Source organism: Lissotriton vulgaris, chromosome 2_1 (assembly GCF_964263255.1).
Source record: "Lissotriton vulgaris chromosome 2_1, aLisVul1.2, whole genome shotgun sequence".
Taxonomy (NCBI): Eukaryota; Metazoa; Chordata; class Amphibia; order Caudata; family Salamandridae; genus Lissotriton; species Lissotriton vulgaris.
The window spans coordinates 1,250,267,378-1,250,291,168 of NC_141687.1; the positions used below are offsets into that span (position 1 = coordinate 1,250,267,378).

Sequence of the window (23,791 nt, forward strand, 5' to 3'; positions counted from 1 at the left end):
TTGACTCAGCTCACTTTTAGCCGTGCAGGCCCACATCTCTGTTTAGTGACCCACTCATCTCTCTCCCGGCCTATGAGCCGTGATATCACATCCAGGGGCTCTCGTTTATCTCTGTTACAGTGGGCCCCGCTTATAGGGCCTTTTATCATGCTTCTCAAAGACAGCTATTTCACCAGTTTTTCAACTGCACGCTTCTTACTCCGTTAATGATTCTAAGTCACGTCCTGATTTTTGACCCATTTTCAGGTCTAAAGTGTTTCGAGGTCCCAAAATCTTTTGGATTCGTCATTGAGGCTCAAGGTGAAACCTTGAAATCAGAATTATAGTTGTACTAATACAAGGGTATAGAAAACTAGTGACATTATGTATTTATGCACAGTAAGCTCTGATGTCACAGCAGGACTATTTTTAAGAATCTGCTTCATTATTTACTGACTGATCTAATTCAAGAGCTGAGTTATAATCCATTTTTATGAACAACTATTAAGGCGCATTTTCACAAGCCTTTCTAATCCAGGCATTATTTTAAAGTTTGGAAACAAGAATAGATCCTGGTATTAATTAGTATTTCGGCAGATACCCAAATATAGCCTGCCACTGTTTCCTTATTTAAGTTAAGACAAGTCTTGATGATACAAGAACAAATAGTAAATGCTGTCAGATCAAGAGTGAGTCACTTCTATTTTATTTCCCTTCCCTCTGCCCTTCTTGGGTACTTTTGGGTTTATTTTGGAGTGCATTTGGAAGTGACTAGGGTATTGGAAAATTCCATCAACCTGCTCTGGTATGCATTCAGAACGTGAAACATCTACATGTCCAAGACCACAGGCATGATATAAGTTGATTCCCACTTTTTACCATTTCATCGTTTTCCCCACTTGCATGTGAAATTTGTGTTATAATAACATGTACAAGCTATATCTGTTTGTACTGTTTTTTTTGGTCACTTTATTATATGTTATCATAACCTTTCTCTTGTGTTCTTTGGAGAGGATGTTTCATTTTGAGCAACTGATAACTATTAAGGAATAACCCTTAAACCCTTTCTTCTGTGGCACCCATCCATAATCAGTTGGATTTCTCTTTTGGGCACAATTGACTTTATTCCCACTTAACCTGTTGCACAGTGTGTGAAGGTAAGCAAGAAGGGAACTTCTGAAAAGTCGGGTGTTGTCTAATAATTTGAGTCCCTCTCAATATTGTCTTAAATTCCCCCCTCCCCATCCACTGGCAAGAATGGAAACTCTCATTATGCTTAATTTTCTTAAAACTCTGCGGCAGACTTTGAAGCAATAAGTAACTACAAATCCCATGAAAGCCATAGGAGGTAGTCCTTTAACTCCTTGGACGCTCATGACGAGCTCAGCTCGTCATGATGTACACCTCCATACACTCATGACGAGCTGAGCTCGTCATGAACAATGGGAATCAAGAAAAGTCAGCATCCTGGAGGATTACCTTTAGCATTCATGTGGTTAAGTAACTCATGTCTGATTTCACCCAGCAGTGTCCAGGCATTCAAGTCCTGTCCTCAGTTTCTCTACTTCTTGCAACTGACAACTAATCGAGTGACCCCCAGAAATGCACCCTGTCCAGAAACCAAACCAAAAAACTGATATTCTGTAGGTGATCAGCTGCAGGATATCATTATATTTTCAATCTTATATCTACTTCATGGCACCTCAGTCTTGGAACCCCTTCTTTCAGTCATTAATAAACAAGGATTTAGATAATTGGAAGGGATTGCACAAGGTACAACCTCATGAGAACTAAAATGCTTGTGAATCAATATCAATTGTAACTGATAGTTCAATTGTTGCAGTAATCGGAGCTATGTACAGGTAAAATATTATTTCAGTTTCAAATATTTATTGGAGAAATGTCTAGAATATTACTTAAACATATCAGACCGCTATAAACATTTACTTTTCTTTTTCCTGAGCTCATTTGTCCATTAGATCCTTAATCTTGAATTGGAGTTAAGCGTGTTCAACAGTGGGTTTTGGTTTCTTTATCCCTTGGAATAAAAATAAAGAAAATACATGTATGTGAATGTTTGATATTCTCCAATAATATGGTGCTATCCTCCAGCTAGGTGACTTGGTTTTTGATAAGGGTAAGGGGATACCAGGAAAATATTGCCACCAGAACTTACTAACCGAATGGACTTAAGTTTCTAGCCCATGATTGTTTTATCCATCCTAAGCCATCTTTAACCTCATGTGCTCTATTATGGTGCCTTATTTTAGACCTCTGTGAGTGACTCCCAAATTTTCCCCTGCCAGTTTCCCACCACTTTCCTCGATCAACGGTCTGCTCCTGGGACCTTCGTACAAGGAGCTGCAGAGTCCTTCTCTAGTAGGCAGCTGAGTCTTTAAATCTTGTCTAGTGGTAGCTCCTTCGCCTGTTCCTATGTCTCCTGTCTAATGTCTCTCTATTTAAATGCCACCAACTGGAAGTGTTCTCCATTCTTCGTCACCTATCCTCCCTGTTCAAAGTGTCGATCCTTAGATCTTCTCCTAACCGTTCCACGTTTTGATACCCCTATGCTATCACTTCTGATTAACTTTTCTATTCTCAAAGTACTTTTTTAAGCACTGTTACACCCCACACAAATGTTAGAAACGAATTAGGCTTGCAAAGTATTCATTTCAGGTACAGGTTGAGATTGTAATTGTATTTACATTCCATCAGTGGCCCTTTGCCATCAGGATCTCCAGAGACGCTCTTTTATGCTTGTTGGGCCAGCAGGCCACAACTGGTACTGTTTTTAGGTCTTGCCTAGACGAAAGCAAAAGCGAAGCTTTTGCGTCTAGGCGAGACAACTTATGTTGTTACTTTTGGGGGAATGTGGACAGCAGAGTTCCACGCGCTTTTTCTGGCCGAGATTTGACCTCGGGAGCGCGCACGTCGCCGTGCCTCATATTCCCATTCGCAAACAAAGCCACACTCACGCATGCGCACATACACAGCCATACACACGCTGCATACACACACGCACCCCCCTTAAACAGACACACGCACGCACACACGCGCGTACACCCCCACCCTCAACCCCACTCGCCGGGCTCCTCTCCCCTTACGCATGGGAAGGCACTGTGGAGCTCTGTGCCAGAAGGAGCGCTGTCTGAAATCACCGCCGCCTCCCACAGCGGCATTGTAGGGAAATTCAAAGTTGCCTCCCCGTAAACACCGCCGCAGCCCGGGAACTTCGGGAGCCTCAGAAATCCCGAGCGCAGCTCCTCTGACGTCAGACGAGGAGCCGTGCTGGGATTGGTGCCGGTGGGGCCGTTGCCTGGAAACGGAAGACTCGTCGACGCCGGGCGGGAGGAGCTTCTTCGCTCTTCACCCGGGCAGCGCCTGCAAGGATCCTACGCCCCGGAGACCCACGGAGCCTCGCACAAGTGCCTACAATCCCTGCCGCAGGTAACCATTCTGCGTTCCGGGTTGCTGCCAGTAAGCGGGTTGTGGGCCGGGCAGGAGGGTTACTTAGTGCCTGTTTTTTTAGGAAAGTATAAACCACGCATTCAGAATCCGGCAGTTACAGCTCATAGGAGCCACAGGAAACCTCCAGAAACGTGTCCCTGCCCCCAGAGATGGCCCCTGAGACGTCAAATAATGTTTTATTAAAGGTACACGTGTTTCAAAGGTCAGATATCAGCGAGCTGCATATTAAAGTGAACCACCTCCCGCCCCCAAATGGGTTGCATGCTCGAGCACGCTCGTACTCTTTCTCACGCTGTCCCTTTCGCTCTCCATCACTCCATCACCGGCCCCTGCAGTGGACACATTAGTCCACTGGATCACCAGACTCGGCTACGGATAGGACTGGCAGGGTACTTGTATGGTCTGTAATGAAGCAAGGCGAGGCTGAAGACCAGATGTTCTTCATGCGCATGTACCCATGTGTGTAGCTATTGGCAGGTTACGACTTGTTTTTTTTTACATTTGTCACATCGCAGAGGACACGATTATGGGAACACTGCCATTCCTGGCGAATCTGCATGTGAAAGTAGCAGGAATTTTCACCAAACTGCAAATCAAATACGCCCACAAAATAGATTTCTGGCTGCTGTCAGCGCCCGCACCTTGGATGGAAAGCTATCACCGAGGACAGAGTGTCTAACATACATTAGCTGCCACAAAATGTAGTGCCTCATAAGAAAGCTCTCATTTCAGGCCAGGCCGCTAACAATTACAAAGAGACAGGATACGACAATCTGTCTCAATTATGACGACAGTGTTTTCCTCCCATATTATCCTGTCTGTCATGTACCCTTCGTGTTCCAAAGGAGGCCCCGTCTCATACATCATTTTTTTTACAAAGCTTGAAGGCCCCCAGGGGAGGCTTTCCTGATCACTGCCTCACCCTTACCTTCTGAGTACCTCCAGCCAGGGTGACAGCAGCAGCTCCCTGCTACACGGGAGCACATTTGCATACCAAATAAGCTTCCCAACGCTGCGACTAACTGGGCCTACAGTCTGCAGAGTTAACTTTCGTCGCGGCCGCTGAGGATGGTCTTCAGAAAAATATCCTTTTTGAGATACAAACAACTGTTTAAAAAAAAAAGTGCACCAATCACCAAAAGGGGACTTTTCTTCATGATTTACAAATAAAAGTAGACCAGCGTATAAAAAATATGTACTAAACAAACAAAAAAAAACATACTAGCCATTTGTGAAACCCAGGCAGGATTGTCAAAACTATCAAAAAATGAAGTTTGCTCTAAACGCATCAAGTATTTCATTTTATATTTGGTGTATTTTTTTTGTTCTATGCTGATCAGTTTAATTCTAGCAGACTTGCTGCTGATGTTCTTTTTACATTATCTGCCTGGTGGAAGAGCCAGTTAACCACTTGCAAATGGTAAATAGTTGATCCGGTTCTTCACTTAAGATTCTTTGATCACCTTTTGAAATGCTATTTTGAAATTACCTGTTGTATCTTGGCACACGTATCTAGTATCTAAAGTTATCTATTGGCTTCCTATGTTATTTTTACTTAACTGGTGGAGGATTTGCTGTCCCCACCCGGTCTTTGTAATAAACAGTAAGCATATAAAGCACCCTTTGAGAAGTAACACCTTTCTAGGAACTCATTACTGGTGTTAATAATTTCACATTTCAATGAAAGGCTGTGTGGACACCCTGATGGAGACACACGCAGCATTATATGGATGCATTTGTCCACTGTTTTTTTCTCCTCCTACCCCTCTCTCTACATCTCTTTCTCACTCTCGCACCCACACTCTTTCTGTTACTCCTAATTCTCCCTTCACCCTCCAACTCCACCCTCCAACTCCACCTACAAACTTCCAACTCCACCATCCAACTCCACCCTCCAACTCCACCCTCCAACTCCATTCTCCAAATCCACCCTCCAACTCCACCCTCCAACTCCACCCTCCAACTCCACCCTCCAACACAACCCTCCAACACAACCCTCCAACACAACCCCTCAATGCCACAGCACCCCTCAATGCCACAGCACCACTCAGCGCCACAGCACCACTCAACGCCACAGCATCACTCAGCACCACTCAGCGCCACAGCACCACTCAGCCCCACAGCGCCACTCAGCGCCACAGCACCACTCAGTGCCACAGCACCACTCAGCGCCACAGCATCACTCAGCGCCACAGCACCACTCAGCGCAACAGAACAACTCAGCGCCACAGCATCACTCAGCGCCACAGCATCACTCAGCGCCACAGCATCACTCAGCACCCCTCAACGCCACAGCACCACTCAGCGCACAGCACCACTCAGCACACAGCATCCCTCAACGCCACAGCAACCCTCAATGCCACAGCATCCCTCAATGCCACAGCATCCCTCAATGCCACAGCATCATCAGAAACCGGTCCCCGGGAGCTTGTTTCCTTCCCAGTGTAAGAATTGGCTTTTGTAGTTTGGTTTGCCCTGTTCCCATCATGCACTGGGACAGGAACAGACTAATTTGCATACAGCCAGGTTCTGAAACTGGGATGGTGCAGTGAGCTAAAAAACGGTGTTGGATCTAGCCCTGATCTCTTGACTGGGTGAGAGCTTTCTGCTTAATTCAGAGACTCTGTCCCTCACCACCCCTTGTTGTAAATATTTTTGTCCACCCTAAGCGTGGAAGGGTATTCTCAGATGTGAGACCCTTGCTCATTGCACCATCAGGATTCAAGCAAACCGGGCCGAAGACGGCTGTAATGCCAGACACCGGTCCCCGGGAGCTTGTTTCCTTCCCAGTGTAAGAATTGGCTTTTGTAGTTTGGTTTGCCCTGTTCCCATCATGCACTGGGACAGGAACAGACTAATTTGCATACAGCCAGGTTCTGAAACTGGGATGGTGCAGTGAGCTAAAAAACGGTGTTGGATCTAGCCCTGATCTCTTGACTGGGTGAGAGCTTTCTGCTTAATTCAGAGACTCTGTCCCTCACCACCCCTTGTTGTAAATATTTTTGTCCACCCTAAGCGTGGAAGGGTATTCTCAGATGTGAGACCCTTGCTCATTGCACCATCAGGATTCAAGCAAACCGGGCCGAAGACGGCTGTAATGCCAGACACTGGTCCCCGGGAGCTTGTTTCCTTCCCAGTGTAAGAATTGGCTTTTGTAGTTTGGTTTGCCCTGTTCCCATCATGCACTGGGACAGGAACAGACTAATTTGCATACAGCCAGGTTCTGAAACTGGGATGGTGCAGTGAGCTAAAAAACGGTGTTGGATCTAGCCCTGATCTCTTGACTGGGTGAGAGCTTTCTGCTTAATTCAGAGACTCTGTCCCTCACCACCCCTTGTTGTAAATATTTTTGTCCACCCTAAGCGTGGAAGGGTATTCTCAGATGTGAGACCCTTGCTCATTGCACCATCAGGATTCAAGCAAACCGGGCCGAAGACGGCTGTAATGCCAGAAACCGGTCCCCGGGAGCTTGTTTCCTTCCCAGTGTAAGAATTGGCTTTTGTAGTTTGGTTTGCCCTGTTCCCATCATGCACTGGGACAGGAACAGACTAATTTGCATACAGCCAGGTTCTGAAACTGGGATGGTGCAGTGAGCTAAAAAACGGTGTTGGATCTAGCCCTGATCTCTTGACTGGGTGAGAGCTTTCTGCTTAATTCAGAGACTCTGTCCCTCACCACCCCTTGTTGTAAATATTTTTGTCCACCCTAAGCGTGGAAGGGTATTCTCAGATGTGAGACCCTTGCTCATTGCACCATCAGGATTCAAGCAAACCGGGCCGAAGACGGCTGTAATGCCAGAAACCGGTCCCCGGGAGCTTGTTTCTTTCCCAGTGTAAGAATTGGCTTTTGTAGTTTGGTTTGCCCTGTTCCCATCATGCACTGGGACAGGAACAGACTAATTTGCATACAGCCAGGTTCTGAAACTGGGATGGTGCAGTGAGCTAAAAAACGGTGTTGGATCTAGCCCTGATCTCTTGACTGGGTGAGAGCTTTCTGCTTAATTCAGAGACTCTGTCCCTCACCACCCCTTGTTGTAAATACAGCATCACTCAGCAGCACTGAAGGCCACAGCATCACTCAGCACCACTGAAGGCCGCAGCATCACTCAGCACCACTGAAGGCCACAGCATCACTCAGCACCACTGAAGGCCACAGCATCACTCAGCACCACTGAACGCCACAGCATCACTCAGCACCACTGAACGCCACAGCATCACTCTGTGCAACCATTCAACAACAACTGGTTCTAATATATTCTCTCAATGTTTCAAGCTTTATTACAAATGTCACAAAAAGATGTTAATATTTTACTTCTGTTCTTGGATTTTCATCACAATAAAATACACTGAATATAATCTTCCCAAAAGTTATTTACAAAAGTTTAAGCTATTGCCATTATAAATTACAATAACTTTTATTTAAGTATTAATTCTTAAAAAAATTAAAAGCTATTGTTATTTGTAATATTAATACATCTAAGTCATGTAAATACAACACATATTGCATTACAAATGCTATAGGTGTCACGTTTGTGAAAGTTAAAACTATTGGCATTGTAAATGACAAAGCTATTAATTTCGCTATTTTCAAAACCAACACATAAATAAAAAATGTGTCATTTACAATACCAATACCTCAAACTTTCCTAATGCGAGACCTATTGCATTGCAAATGCTTGTTTATCTGTGGTAACTACCAGTCCTCCGTCCCAGAGAACACTACCACACAGGGCACTGCTTAACGCCTTGCCCCCACTGGGGTTCCTGCACACCGCATACCACCTCCAAAGTTTCTTACCACACACGCCGGCATCTCTGGTAGGGCAGGAGAGTCCAGGATCAACAGCAGGTCAGTCCCCCCTCCCGCCAACCCGGAGCCCCCATGGAATGCCCGCCCTGTTCCAGGGCCCGATAGTCCATACCAAAAAGGAGTCCCCCCATTTCTCCTGCCCGGGACCCCGCCAACTTGTCCATTAATCTTAGGGATGGGTGGGTGGGTAACTTGTTGTTGGTCCGTTGTCTTGGCATCCGCTGGAGAGGACAAAAGAGGGCTTCCCCTCTCTCGGTCCCTATTTTTATTCTTTCCGGGAGGGGTCACCTGCGCCCCTTGATGACGTAGACGCACTTCTCACCCATTGCTTCTGGCGTCCTCTACCTCCCCCAAACCGGATGGGCAGGACCGGCTCCTGTCCGAGATGCCACTAAGGGCGCCACGCCCCTAGGTGTGGGTGGTGCCTGCCATAGTGTGCATACAACGTGCGAATCGCCCCGGCAAAATTGGCAGCCCAACCTCACCCTCTTTGCCCCACAGACAACATCAGGCAAAAAGGAGTCCACACCATTTCTCTTGCCCGGGACCCCAACACAGGACGAGGAGCTTACTGGTGTTCTTGCCCTCCCCCCAATAACACTCAACCATCCAGTTCCATTGAAATGGCCCCTAAAATATTCTGTATGATCAGTTAAAGCCCTGTGCTAGACAAATGTACTCCATCTGTTAGATATAACTCTGAATTGGATGCCTGTATCAGGTTGTGCCTAATGGTACGCAGTGGTGAGCCAGCTAATAATTTAGCCACTGCCTTTTTTCATTTCTTCACTGACCTATTCACCGCAACCAGGGGAGCATTATTAGCCTAAAACCGGCGTGGAATAACCTCCGACCAGAATATCACCATGTCCGGCAAAGAATTCCTCACCCGCAAAAGCATAGAGAAGAGCGCTGCCTTAACCCCCTCCGGCCTGCTGGGATCATATCATTACCCCCTGAGTGAATCACCAGCACATCCGGGATGGGCATGGCGCCTTTGTCCAGTGCCCACTGTAAATGGTAAACCAGTTAGTTCACCTCTATCCAGTGGTGAATGATTCCCCTTCCGAATCGTGACAAAACTGCCCAGCTCTGCATATAAAAGAATGACCACACCTCTTGAATACTGTATGAAAGTTAAAGACAGATAGAGAAACAGAATTAGGCAGTGAACCCCTTGCGCCGCTGTAACCAAGATGCTGACTAAGCTAACTGTGGCCTCACGAACCGCTCAAAACAGGATGACTTCCATCTGCCTATCCTTTTTATGGTGTCAAATGGCAGGCCTAAAGTGGCTTCGGTTGTGGCAGCCTCGATGCGAAACAAGTGGGACGTGAAGAGCGATCTCTCTTCTCCCAACAACATCAGGGAGTGCTTGCATAGGCGTGTAAAGTGGAATCTTGTCAGATGGGTGCCATCTGCATGTATCAACAACCTAGTATCCCCCCGGACGCATTCGGATGAATACCTGCATCAATGTCACTGGACAGCCAATGGCACCATGAGCTGCCCTTAGTTGTACCCATGCTCCTTTTCCCAAAGGGTCTGTCTTTGACCTCCTCACCTTGACCTGCAACATGTCTTTTGACACTATCACATCCAAAGTTAATCCCTCCCTCCTTATCTGCCTTTGAGGCAGGTATGAGCTCAGAAATTCGGAAGGCCCCAAAGAATGCCAGGGAATTCGCTAACCTCAACCACTACGTCTCATATGGGGATGTGCAAACTTGAGTTAGTATCTCCAAAATACCTGACAATCTATTAGCGTCTATAGGTCTCCTACCGGCCTTCACCCCTGGGGCCAAGCATTCCCAACCCTTCAAAACCCGCCAGACCCTAGGGTCCTTGGTAGGATCTGCCACCACCTCAAATCGTGCGAAAAAGGCAATGGCAGACAACTATCTCCTAACTAGCGACAGTGATTTCCCATTCTCCTTCTGTTTGACTATGAATAACAGCACAACCTGTGTTGCAAACTTCTCTGTTTTTCCTGTACAGTTTATGGACGCCATATATATATCCGCCATGCATTTTCATACATACTCTTAGTCTTGGGAGCAAGGGAAGCAGCTATCAAATCGAGGGCAATGGGGCACCAAGCTTTCATAGTTCCTCCGGGAACAACGCTATCTGGTTGTCCGCTTTGGGCCATCGTGCTCGGAATTCTGTTAACTTAGAACGAGACAGGGCATCAGCTACTGCATTGTCTACCCCTGGTTCTCTAATAAAAGAGAGAGGGACCCCACACCAAAGGGATAGGGTACCAGAACTGACTATATGTCAAAATAGATTCCCTTTGGGTTGTTTTAGGAAGAAAACACCAATTCTTACAGACCACTAAACAAATAACATTCACTCTTTAGGACCTTTCATTTGGAGCAAGGCAAAATACAACAGAAACAATTCTATAAAAACAAAATGGATTCAATGTGAAAATTTATTCATGTAAAAACCAAGTTAAAAACAAATATAAAACCTTTTCTCCTTGTTGAAATCTGTTTGGAATGCACGCGGGACGCTTCAAGCCATTTAATGAAAGAAGCTGAGGCTGAAATCTCTCTTTTATAAAGCGGACTGTGGATCTAGTGTCGATCTATTGAAGCTCTCTAAATTGATTCAAGAGAGGTTTCCGTACCGCGTGCAGCAACATTCTGTTGTCTTTATATAAATTATATTTCCGACCCTTAGTTCTGGGATAGACAATCTCCAAACTACTGACTCCACATTGCTGTTTAGCAAGGGAAGTTTTTATATTGATACGTTTTCTTCTACGGCTGATTCACCTACAGCGTAGGCCTTTTTTACTACAAGGATGATGACCTTGATATATGACTTATAAAGAATTACGATAATACCTCAAGTAATAGCCGATCACTCCTGTGTGGCTGACATTCGTCAGAGAAAGACTCGTGAGTGTTGGAATAAGAAATTAACTTTGGGAAGACAGCCAATATACTCCTGATGAAGGCGGCTGTATTTTAATGTCCGTTGAAACGCGTTGAGCTAAGGGGAGAAGTGCAATATACAATGAACAAGGATCACTCTAATTGTTGTAGAATTTTTATCTTGATTTTGCACCTCCCTTATTACTTTTAGGAATTGCTTTAGTTTTAGTTCTAGAATGTGTATTTGATTTGTTCCGTTTTTTACTGTCTGTTTTCCCAAATTCTAATTCTTGTGAAAAGGAAAAAAAATGTATATTTGTTTTTAACTTGGTTTTTACATGAATAAATTGTCACATTGAATCCATTTTGTTTTTATAGAATTGTTTCTGTTGTATTTTGCATTGCTCCAACTGAAAGGTCCTAAAGAGTGAATGTTATTTGTTTAGTGGTCTGTAAGAATTGGTGTTTTCTTCCTAAAACAACCCAAAGGGAATCTATTTTGACATATTGTCTACCCCTGGCACATGTTTGGCGCAAAAATACATATTGAGGTACACACAAATAAATTCCTTAAGTAGGCGAAGGACCCATGGGCATTTGGCACTCTGATTGTTAACCTCCATCTTTACAGATATACTGTCAGACCAGAACACTATGCGCTTGTTCTCAAGAAAGGCGCCCCAAATGTGCAATGCTATCATAGTAGGAAACAGCTCTAAGAATGTTAAATTGTGAGTCAACCCAGCCTTGATCCACTCAGCCGTCCAGTGTTTCATGCACCACCTTGTGGTGTAACACACCATGCACAGCTCTGGAAGTAACCTGTCATTGACTGAAGACCCCTGCGGACATGACAAATTGTGAATGAGGCAGTATTTCCCGGGTTCCTTCTTAGGCACCAAAACACAGGGGGGAGCACACCAGGTCTTGTCTTGGAGTTTCCTGAAAAGGACCAGCCACCCTCCCCAGTGCTACCTCCTTCATGATTTTATTCCCTAGCAACTTCAGGGTTGCGCAAAACTGAGAGCTGGTTGCGAGGGGGTACTGTGGAAGGTGGAACAGTGAACGAAATATGGAAGCCATACTTGAACCCATGATATAACAGATGCGCCTTTCGCCTATGATCGTATCCAGTAGATGAGCCAAAACATGCAAACGTATGGGAGTGGATAGTTTTCTGTGATGACTGGAGATTGCGGCCTTTGTTCTGGGTGTGGGAAAGGGTATGCTGATCTTTAGGTTTTCCCAATTTCTTGAAGCACTTGCTTTCTGGGTGACTTTGGGCTCCACAAAAGGGACATAAGTGCTTGAATTTGCAGGTGGACCCTCTACTGCATTCGGTTTTTATTAAACTGCCAGCAAGCCTGCTTCTTGTCCCCTCCCCCTTTGTCCCCCCGAAAGGATTGAAAGGACTTGTTAACTTGTGGTGCCAAGTACAATTCGCATGCCATATATTAATTTCTCGCTGATCCCATGCCATCTCTGGCCTTACCTCCTTCATTTGCCTAAATTTGTTGTCATATTTTAGTCAGGCCGTGCCCTGGAATTCTGACACAGCCCCATGGATCATTGACATGCAGCTAATTAATTTAGCTGCCACCCCAGGAAACTTCTCTACCCTGCATAATTGGTAAAACCAGTAACCCAGTTCTTGATTGCACCCACACTTGTGCTACACCGCTGCCTTGTTGCGCTATTAACAGTGCAGTAGATTGCACCATGGACTGGGCTCCCGCAGCCACCCCACCCTGCACCGTCGGGGCTTGAAGCACGCTTGCCGCTATTTGCAGGGAGTATATTGTTTTGAATGGCAACCCGTGTTGTAGGGGCTGTGTTGTCCCGTGAAGGTTCCCCTATTGGGGTGCCCCTTCGTTCGTCTGGCCAATATGTACTACTGTACCAGGGGCCTGATAAGTGCCTACAGATGTCGGGGACTGGCCCGCCACCACCGCCTCACCTGGAATGCTTGCCTGTACGGCTGAGCCCCCTCGTGACGTGCTGGAATTCTTCTTGTGCGCTTGGCTAATGGAGCCTCCCGCTGTGGGTTCGCTCCAGCCCCTTGAGCCAACGTCCACAGGGCCCACTTGATGCCGCCTGTCGTTGCGACCTCCCACAGAGCCGAAAGCGACCGAAATTCCTCTGGGGTAGCTGGGGTATCCTTGCTGACACAAATACGTTTTGGCGGCATCCTTACTACTGACCACCTGAAAAGCCCACCTCAGCACCAGTACACTAAAGAAAGCAAAAGAGAATTATTTTTTTCCCCAATGTCTTTGTTTCAGCTCTTATTCCAGCGTGTGCCTTGCTTTTGCGCTGCCCGCCCTTACGCTACTCGTTACTCACATTTTGCGATAAATACTTGGGGCACCGGAAATATTCACAAGCTTAGTACCCCCAGCATCTTTCTCCCAAGCTTATTACCCCCTGACGAACCCCCCAAACCATGCATTACATCCCAGGAGCACCCAGCCTACTCATAGGTTGAGTGCCCCAGGTTACCACGCCGTTTCAACCAACTCAACGTAACATGCCATGCCATATCATACAAAACTCCTGCGCCACCAGCATCTTCCTCCTAAACTTACCTCCCCCTGGCGACCTCTTCAAACCATGCAGCACATACCAGGGGCACCCGGCCTTCTCATGAGCCGAGTGCCCCGGGTTACCGCACCGTTTTAAGCAACTCGACGTAACCCTGAGCCATGCACTGCCGGGTGTATCCCACCATCCCCATGCATCAGCGCCAAAACTGCCCTTGAGGCAAGGGTGCGTGCCGCCGATCCCCGGGGCAACGGGAAAACTCACTACCTTCCTGCCCCAAGGTTGCCTGTTAACTGTTTTTGGCCCTTACCCTGTGACCCTCAAAACTTAGACTTTTTTTGTTTTTGAAATTCTGAACCCAGGTTCTCCAATTTCTAAAAACAAAGCTGTTACTATATTTTGCCATATGTTCGACTAAGCTGTGAGACCGTCTCACTTTAATTGATGCCCTGCACCAGCTGCGTAGCCTGTGTCTCCGACCTTCGTGCTGCTAACTTGTTGTTGGTCCGTTGTCTTGGCATCTACTGGAGAGGACAAAAGAGGGCTTCCCCCTTTCGCTCCCCGTTTTTATTCTTTCCAGGAAGGGCCACCTGCGCCCCTTGATGACGTAGACGTACTTGTTCCCCATTGCTTCCGGCGTCCTCTACCCAGTGCTTTAAATGGGCCGGTACTCACCGGTACTGAGTACCGGCACTTCTTTTTTTCCCCCTCAAGAGTACCGGCACTTCTACGTTACTAAAATAGAGTACCGGTACTCACTTTCAGACAGTCATGTGAGCATGCATCGCATTTGTACACTGCGGCGCATGCTCACATATTGGTGATTTAACAAGGATGGCAGTGACGCCATGTCGCCAAAGCAGAGCAACGTGTGGCCCAGGCGTGCAACGCCCATTGTGATCAAAGGGCTTCAGATCCCCCCCCCCCCCCCCTCGCGTGTCAGCCCGGCCGAGACAGTTCCCGGGCACACACACCACACCGCACCCGAGTACTTCACCACAGGTCTTTGTAAGACCTTTAGCCTGTTAATGAGGTGTTGAAGTGTTTCACCCCTTCTTAGAGCGCCTGCTGCTCCACTCTGCCGTTTGCCTGAAAAATAAGCCCCCTCCCCCCCCACCCCGGGGCAGGACGGCAGCAGGCTACAGCGGCGAGACAAGAGTGCAGAACACGCCGCAATAAAGGCCCAGCACCCAGCACCCCTCCAAGGCGTGATAACAAAAGCGGGCAGCATATCTGTAGCCTCTCTGGTCTGCAAGGCAAGGAGTCATAAAAGACGGAAAGGATAGCACAGCAGCTGGCGGGTAAGAAGGGGACAACTGAGGAGAGCTTGTATAAAAGCACAGTCAGCTAAAGATAACGAGGGTTTATCTGAAGAAAGGGGTAAACAAACAATATTAGAGAATAGACTGCGGGCGCGGGGCAGTGGGTTTAAAACAAAACAGCTGATGGATGAGATGAGGATCATCTGATGAGAGACGGGGTTGGCAGAATGGTATTTTAAGTGGGGGAGGGGTATCCTAGAAAAAGCAAGATAAGGAATTTGATGAGATGAACGAGGGGACATTTAAGATGAAAGGTGCTGTGACCACCTGAAAAAAGAGAAAATGAAAAGAGACACATGGGACATCAGAGGGGACATAGGACTAATTAGCAAGGGCTAGGGACATCAGAGGGTAGAGGTATCCTGGCATCCAAAAAAGTGTTATCTAAAGCGTGGGCAGCAGCTGAATAGAAAAATTATTTCGAGGGGAGGGTGGTAGTGCGTTTGACAAAAAGGGAAACCTGATAGTTACTTTTCAACAGTCTGTCAACTGGTACAACTTAATACATGCAAGGACATCAACAATAAATTGCGGAGGGAAGCAATTTGTCATCATTCGCAACCGAAAAAAATTCTTGCGCCATTCAAATGTTTTTCATTAGACCCACCCTTAGTCCCGCCTCTAGCCCCGCCTCCTTGCCACGCCCCCAGCTCAATCTGATGAGTACCTGCACTTTTTTTTCCCCATTTAAAGCACTGCCTCTACCTCCCCTGTAATGTCTAGCTGGACACATTCTAGTGTTCCGCCTGTGATGTAATACACCCTTTACACCCACCTACCACAGGCGTCACCAGTCAGGTGACCCTGACAATAAAAGGGGCCGAGTGCACGTGCTAGTGGCCATTACTGACCAGTAACTATCAATGTCTGTTGTTCTAGTATGCATGCGGGCCAAGGGCCCAGCACACAGAACATTACATCCCCCAAACCGGATGGGCAGGACTGGCTCCCATCCGAGATGCCACTAAGGGCGCTACGCCCCCAGGTGCGGGTGACGCCAAAGTACTTTTTTAAGCACCGTTATCCAGAACTATCTTCCCAAATACTTAACGAGCTTGTGATCATGATCCGCCATCAATAGAATTTTTTTTCTGACACTAACTTTTGTAGTATTTTATCTATTTACCCTCTCGCAACGATAATAAAATTGGTTACACCACCACCTCATCTGTACTGGTGCCTTGTATATTAATGCAATGTATTTATTGGAAGTGCCGGTTTACTGCTTCCTCATTAAATAAAGCATAAACATACTTCCCTACATTTATTTATTATATTTAATACTTCTGGATATAAACATGTTTTATTCTTTTAGTTTAAGGCTTCAATATCACCCTACAAGTCACATTTTCCAAGGGTTTCAAATAAAACTCCTTGAAAATCATGTTAATAGATCCGTTAGTGACTTTTACAATATTCGTCAGACTGGATGCTGACCCACATCTACTACTGACAGGATTTCATAGGATATGTAGTCTCCTATTATTTTAATGTTTGCTTCTGGTTTTCAAAAGAAATAAACCTAAGACTTGCCTCCCTGCCCATTCGGAAAAACTGTTAGTTTTCATTTTTTTTAGTGTTTTTATGGCTTCTAATCTCCGTACTTGCCTCTTTGTGGTGATTGTCCTTTCCTGTTACTAATCCACACTTCCCACTTCTGCTTCTCCGCAACATGAGTGTCCCATAGTGGCTCTGCTGGTCCCCGTAATTTCCCGTCATATGATTTATTTGCGTATTCTGTAAAGTGTCAGTATGCCACCTTGCAATCAATTCAGAGCACTGAGAAAACAGCAGGAGATGCAAAGACACAGAGGCAAGTGAATGTAAAGTTCAGCTAATATGGGTTTTGACACAACATCCAGCTTTCCAAGCTTATGTGACCACATGTATGTGTTCAGAGGAATGCCAGCATAACGATTTCTGCAGGAGACTTTTGAACTGGATACAGTTAGGTTCTGCTCTGCGCTTTTAGGCTGTTGATGGACAAAGTCCAAGTAGGGCACGCTGATGTTACTGAATCAGATATAGAGTGGAGCTAGGCTTTGAACCTAAGCTTGTCTTATGGTGCTATAGTTCTTGGACTGGTGAAAAGTTGACCAGAAATTATTTTTTGTTTGTAAATGTCCATCTAAATCTGGCTTTTGACACTCTATTCGGCATTAAGCTGTCCCAGCTTTTGTCACGAAATGTGCTCATCATGGTTTGTGCGCTGTATAGTTTTATCAGTTAAATTGTGAGTGCACATGTAATGGTCACTTCAATTGAAAATATATTGTCTGTAATGGCAGTGCCCTTATCATGTGATGCATACTGCATTCTATGACACTCTACTCCACTCTAATCCACTCTATGCTCCTTCACTCTACAACACTCCTCTTAAAGACATTCTACGCCCCTCTACTCAACTCCATGCCACTTTACTCCACTTCACTGTATGCCACTTCACTCTACGACACATTACTCTACTTCACTCTGTGATACTCTGCTGCACTCTATGCCACTTTACGCTACTCCACTCTATGCCACTCTATTCTACGCCACTCCACTTTACATCACTTCACTCTAGGCAACGCTACTCCTCTGCGCCACTCAACTTTACACCACTCCACTGTACTACTTTCCAAGTCACTTTACTCCACTCTGCGACACTCCATGCTATGCCACTCCACTCTGACATTTTAGTTCTCATCACACTACACTACCCACTCCACCCCACTCAACTCAGCGGCACTCCATTTTATACCACTCCACGTTACAACACTTTACGCCCCTCTATGCTACACCACTCTTTTCCCCTCTGCTCTACATCATTCCACTCTATGGCACTCTACTTTACTCCACTCTACGCCACTATGTTCCACTCTACAACACTCTTCTCCACTCTATGGTACTCTTCACCACTTTATGCCACTTAACGCCCCTTAACTCTAGGCCACTCTACTCCTTTCCATTCTATGACTCTATTCCGCTCTACGACACTCATGTCCTCTCTATAACACACCACTCTACGACACTCTTATCCACTCTACACCACTTTGCTCCACTCTAAACTGTGCCATTGTAGTCTGACACTTTCCTCCACTCTACGCCACTCCACTCTGACATTCCACACCACTCTACGGCATTCCACCCTATATTTCTCCACTCTAGGTCCCTCCACTCTACGCCCCACCACTCTACGCCTCTCCTCTCTACAACACTCTATTACAACCTACAACACTCTAGGCCCCTCCACTCTATGACACTTAACTCCACTCTGCACCCCTCCACTCTACATCCTTCCACTTATGATCATCTTCTCAACAACCTTCTTTTGCCACTCTCGGACATTCTGCAACACTCTGCGACACTCTACAAAACTCCAAGTCACTCCACGATACTCCACTCTGTGACACTCTACTCTGCTCCACCCCACACCCTACACCCTTCCACTCTACAACACTTTACTCCACTCTAGTCTACACCCCTCCACTCTACAACACTTTATGCCACTCTCCATCTGTTCACTCCACTACACTCCATGCCTCTCTACTCCACTCTATTTCACTCTACTCAACAGAACTCCACTCTGACATTTTACTCCCCTCTACGCTATTCCACTGTATGACACTCCACAACACTCCATCTTATGACACTCTACTCCACGACACTCTACTCCATTCCATGACACTCTATGCCCCTGCAGTCCAAGACACTCTACTCTACCCCACTCTATGCCACCTGTCAATTGCACTCTACACCAGTTTACTCCCCTACGCTTCACACCACTCTACGCCACTCTACTCCACTCCATGACACTCTACGACCTTCCACTCTACAACACACCACTCCACTCGAGATTCCACTCACAACACTCTGCTCCACTCTGTGCCACTCCACTCTGCGACACTCTACTCTCTGCCACGCCACTCCACACAACTCCCTCTACATCTCTCCACACAACTTTTCCCCACTCTGCGTTACAAAACTGCACTGTATGGCACTCTATCCACTCTGTGCCACTCCACCCTACAACACTTTACTCTACTAAATGCCGTTCCACTCTATGCCACTTTACTCCACTCTATGTCTCTCCACTCTATGCCCCACCACCCTATGCCCCACCACCCTTTGCCCCTCCACTCTTTAATGCTCAACCCTACTCTATGCAACTCCCTCTACACCACTCCAAGTCACTTTACTCCACTCTACGCCATTCTACTACTGCACTCTACACCACTCCACACTAAACCACTCAATGCTACCTAACTAACACTCTACTCCCCTCCACTCTACACTCCACTACTCTATCCCCCTTCACTCTACTCTACTCTACGACACTCCACTTCTCTCTACACCATGACACTCTATGCCACGACACTCTACTCCATGCCACTCTCCTCTACACCACTAACGTTTAGCCATGCTGACCAGCAGCCACGCTGGTTTACAACATGGCTAAAACACATTATTAAAGCCAATAGCTCTTGCATAGCTAAGACCTATTGGCTTTCCAGTGCTTGTTTAATGCATATTTAATTTTAGAAGCTAATGTGCTTGAGAGTTTAATTGTATTATTTCCACGTTAATAGTAAATATTAAAAATTAATTTACATATGCATAATAAAATTAAAATTATATATTTTTAAAATTGTAAACTTTATTACATTTCTCTGTATTTTCCCATAAGAACATGAACATCTCCTTGAAGGAGGTTTCTGCCCCAGTGGCAGACATGTGTTTCAACTAAATGGGGCATAATATTTGGTTGCAAAGTTACTAGTAATAATGGTACGTTCATAAATACAATCGCTGGAGGCATCTTTTCTAAATAGTTAATAACTATGTAAATGATTTCCACTCAGGTGCACTGGAATGTAAATTTATCTTGCGTGTATGCCCTGAATATCAGGCATTGATCCTGTCCTGCTAGGCGTTAATCTGCCCAGCTCTGCTGTAGTGCTTTGATAAAAAAAAATGTTTTTTTACCTTGTTGGAATGTAGGTGCAGTTTGTACAAACTCAGAAAAGTAATTCATGTGCGACATCATGTAAACCATTCCTTCTAAATGTCATCTAATGACTGCCTGCTTTTTTCCCCCAGAATGACTCTACAGGACTCTATTCGTATTTAGAAGGGGTTCCTAAAGCACTGTTACCTGGAGTTGGAAGAAAGAAGATCTTAGATTTTTGGTGGAAAGTTGTCAATAAGTGAGTGATTATTACATTGCAAATTGGCAAATTTAGCATCAGGACTGCTTTTTACTTGCCTTTCAGAATGATGTTATTGCTTACAGTTTGTTTCTATAAATACAGTAGCTGTACTCCACAGTCCTCAGAGCTGTGTTTTTGGTGTCAGAAGACCATCAGTTCTACTTGCATTAACCTGTGTTTTTCTCCACCTATTTGCATTCTCTTTTCTCTTTTGATGATCTTGCTTGAAGTTTCCTGCTTTTCAATGCTGACAGTTTAGCTTCAGATATCTTTCTTGCTTGGCCTCAGGAAACTTTTTATAGTTATTCAACAGTCTGACCTGCTCTCTAGAAAGAACATCGATGATCAGAATGCAAGAAGTTAAAACTCTTATAAATGTTTCCAAGCTATAACGTCCTTTAAGAAGCAAAGAAAAGCTTAAGAGCAGACAAACGAAGATTCATCAACTGTCTTGCCATTGGAGTCCAGGAAGCAGCAAGCCATGGAAACTTGATAGAACTTTATGACATAAAAAAGAAACTCTCTTACAGATATAGCAAGCCAGAAAGACCAGTTAAAGATAAAGCTGTGAAGACAATCATGGGTAACAAAGGCTAAAAAATAAGATGGGTGGCACACTTTGAAGAACTGCTGAAACAGCCAATGCCACCAGACAAGGATTTGCCAGTTGACTGCCACAGACCAACCAAGGGCGAAATACAGCAGTCCTTCAAACATCTGAGAAATGGAAAGCAAAAGCACTCAAGGCAGACATTGAAACATCAGTAGACAGGCTCTACCCCAGTGGTCTTCAAATTTTTTAATGCCGCAAACCCCTTGAATTATTTTTTTTATCGCCTCCTCCCTCCAAATGTTTCCCAATTATTCCATTAAGTTTGCAATGTTTAATTATGCCTAGACGTATTTAAACATTGCAGTTAAGTTCTGTTACTATTATAAAATTTCCATCAAATACATGATGCCGTGCATACTGCTATATGATCAAGCAGGCCTTACTAATGTGTAAAAGAAACCACAGTGTGATTATTGGGGGTGGGGGTAGAGGTTTTGAAGAGTATTTGGAGTCCCTTCTCTTTTCAAACATATTCCCAGCTTGGATATAAATGACAAAAGATGTTAATAATGGCCCATTACAGAGCGGTTTACTGCTGCTCATTTTGTTTTCAGCTTAAAACAAAGCCCTGTAATCAGCATAATGCACAAGTTACTTACCTTCGGTAACAATATATCTGTAAGAAACAGTAGTTAGTATTAGATTCCTTACCTTAGAATATCCCCAGGCGTCAGACTGGATCCGGAAAATTTTGCATAGCAGTACCCCTGCGTGTCGGTAGGTGTCGTCTGCGGGTCCGTCGTCGGCGTCTTTGGCGCCGGGATGACGTCGTTGGAGTACTTAGACGCCGCCCTCGCGCGCTGACGTCAGTTCTTATACACCGCTTTTCTGTGCCAGAAATGCAGAGCCGTAATAAAAACCAACACTGGTGCCATAAAAACTAGGGCCCTGGAAGGGGATGACCTTAACCCTAGATATCGGTTCGCAGAACGGGGAGGATGGGTGGGGCGGTAAGGAATCTTATACTAACTACTGTTTCTTACAGATATATCGTTACCGAAGGTAAGTAATTTGTGCATCTGAAAGAAACAGGTTAGTATTCTATTCTTTACCTTAGAATAGATACCCCAGCAATACCAACCCCGGTGGTGGGTCTGCGAACCAATGATCACACCAGAAAGTCCTGGAGAACGGAACGGCTGAAAAAGCCATCTCTCCGGACTTGGCTGTCCAGGCAGTAGTGTCTTGCGAACGTGTGCAGCGAGGCCCACGTAGCTGCTTGACAAATGTCCTGCAAGGGGACTCCTCGACCCAGGGCAGTAGTAGCCGCCGTGGCCCGGGTGGAATGGGCACGTAGCCCCACAGGAGGCTCCTTTTTAGCCAGTGAATAACAAGCCTTGATGCACAAGACGACCCATCGAAAAATGGTCCGTTTATGCACCGCCCGTCCCTTCTTAGAGCCCACGTAACCAACAAAGAGTTGGTCATCCACCTGGAACTGGCGTGTGCGATCCAGATAATATGAGAGCGCACGTTTTGGGTCCAGACGGTGGAGCCTCTCTTCCTCTTTCGAGGGATGGGGAGGCGAAAAGAAGGTAGGCAAGGTGATGGACTGCCCGATGTGGAAGGCTGTGACTACCTTGGGCAGGAAAGAGGGTCGCGTCCGCAACACAACTTTGTCCGGATGGACAGAAAGGAAGGGAGGTTGAGAAGAAAGAGCCTGGAGCTCACTCACTCTCCTGGCAGAGGTGATGGCAACCAGAAATGCAGTCTTAAGAGAAAGGAACAGAGAGGACAGTTATGAAGTGGCTCGAAGGGAGCGCACATCAGATAAGTCAGAACAAGGTTCAAGTCCCACTGAGGCATCACGAAAGGAACAGGAGGAAACATATGAGTGATGCCCTTTAAAAACCTATTTACAACCGGGGACTTGAACAAAGAGGGCTGATCAGGGAGAGAGCCTTAAAAAGGTGGAAATGGCAGAGAGGTAGCCCTTTAGTGTGCCCAGAGCAGAGCCCTGCTGGGCAAAAGAAAGAAGAAAGAGGAGAACCTCTGAAAGAGGGGCAGAAAGGGGATCCACAGCCTTTGCTGTGCACCATGCCACAAATTTGTTCCACCTGCAGGTGTATACCGATTTTGTGGAGGGACGCCTGGCTGCCAGAATCACATTACAGACTTCAGGAGGCAAGTCAAATGTCCTCAACTGCCGCCGCTCAATCTCCATGCAAGTAAGTGGAGACTGGACAGGTTCGGGTGGAGGACCGTCCCCTGCTGCAACGACAGAAGGTCCTACTGAAGAGGCAGACTAATTGGGGATCAACTGACATGCTGAGGAGCTCAGTATACCAGTATCTTCGAGCCCAGTCCGGAGCCACAAGGATGACTTGGGCTCGGTCGCGCCTGATCTTCTTCAGCACTCTGGGCAGAAGTGGTATAGGCGGAAAGGCGTACAACAGACCGCAATACCACTTACGACGAAAAGCGTCTCCAATGAGTGCCGCCTTGGAAATTCCAACGCGCAGAACTGATGACATTGTGCGTTCTCTTCTGTGGCGAAAAGATCTAACCAAGGCTCTCCCCACTGCTGGAAGAGACCTTGCGCCACTTCCGAGTTCAGACGCCATTCGTGATCCATCATGCACCGACAGGTGAGTTCGTCCGCCCTGGCGTTCAGGGAACCTGCCAGGTGTTGAACCACCAGGGTCACGCCCTGATGTTCCAGCCACTGCCAGAGGCGCAGAGCCTCCTGGCACAGGGTCCACAACCCTGCCCTGTTTGTTGCAGTACCACATGGTGGTGGTGTTGTCCGTGAACACCTACACTACACTCCCCCGGACAGAGGGGAGGAATGCCTTCAGTGCAAGCCGGATCGCCCGCAGCTCCAGAAGGTTGATGTGGAGCCGGGACTCCGCCGGAGACCAGAGGCCTCTGATCTCCACCTCTCCCATGTGGCTCCCCCAGCCCTGGAGGGACGCGTCCATCACAACTACATGCTCCGGTTGAGGTAGGGAGAGGGATCTGCCGCTGACCCAATCGCGGTCC

General features: G+C 46.3%; 1 protein-coding gene across 1 annotated transcript in view; it reads left to right on the forward strand.

Annotated features, from left to right (window-relative positions):
• Nucleotides 1-23,791, forward strand: part of LOC147732447 (uncharacterized) — an 899,668-nt gene that overhangs the window by 150,090 nt on the left and 725,787 nt on the right. Inside the window, exon 2 of the mRNA XM_086956972.1 lies at nt 20,087-20,193. Within this exon, the coding sequence (XP_086813098.1) occupies nt 20,087-20,193 (107 nt within the window). The remainder of the gene's footprint in view (nt 1-20,086; nt 20,194-23,791) is intronic.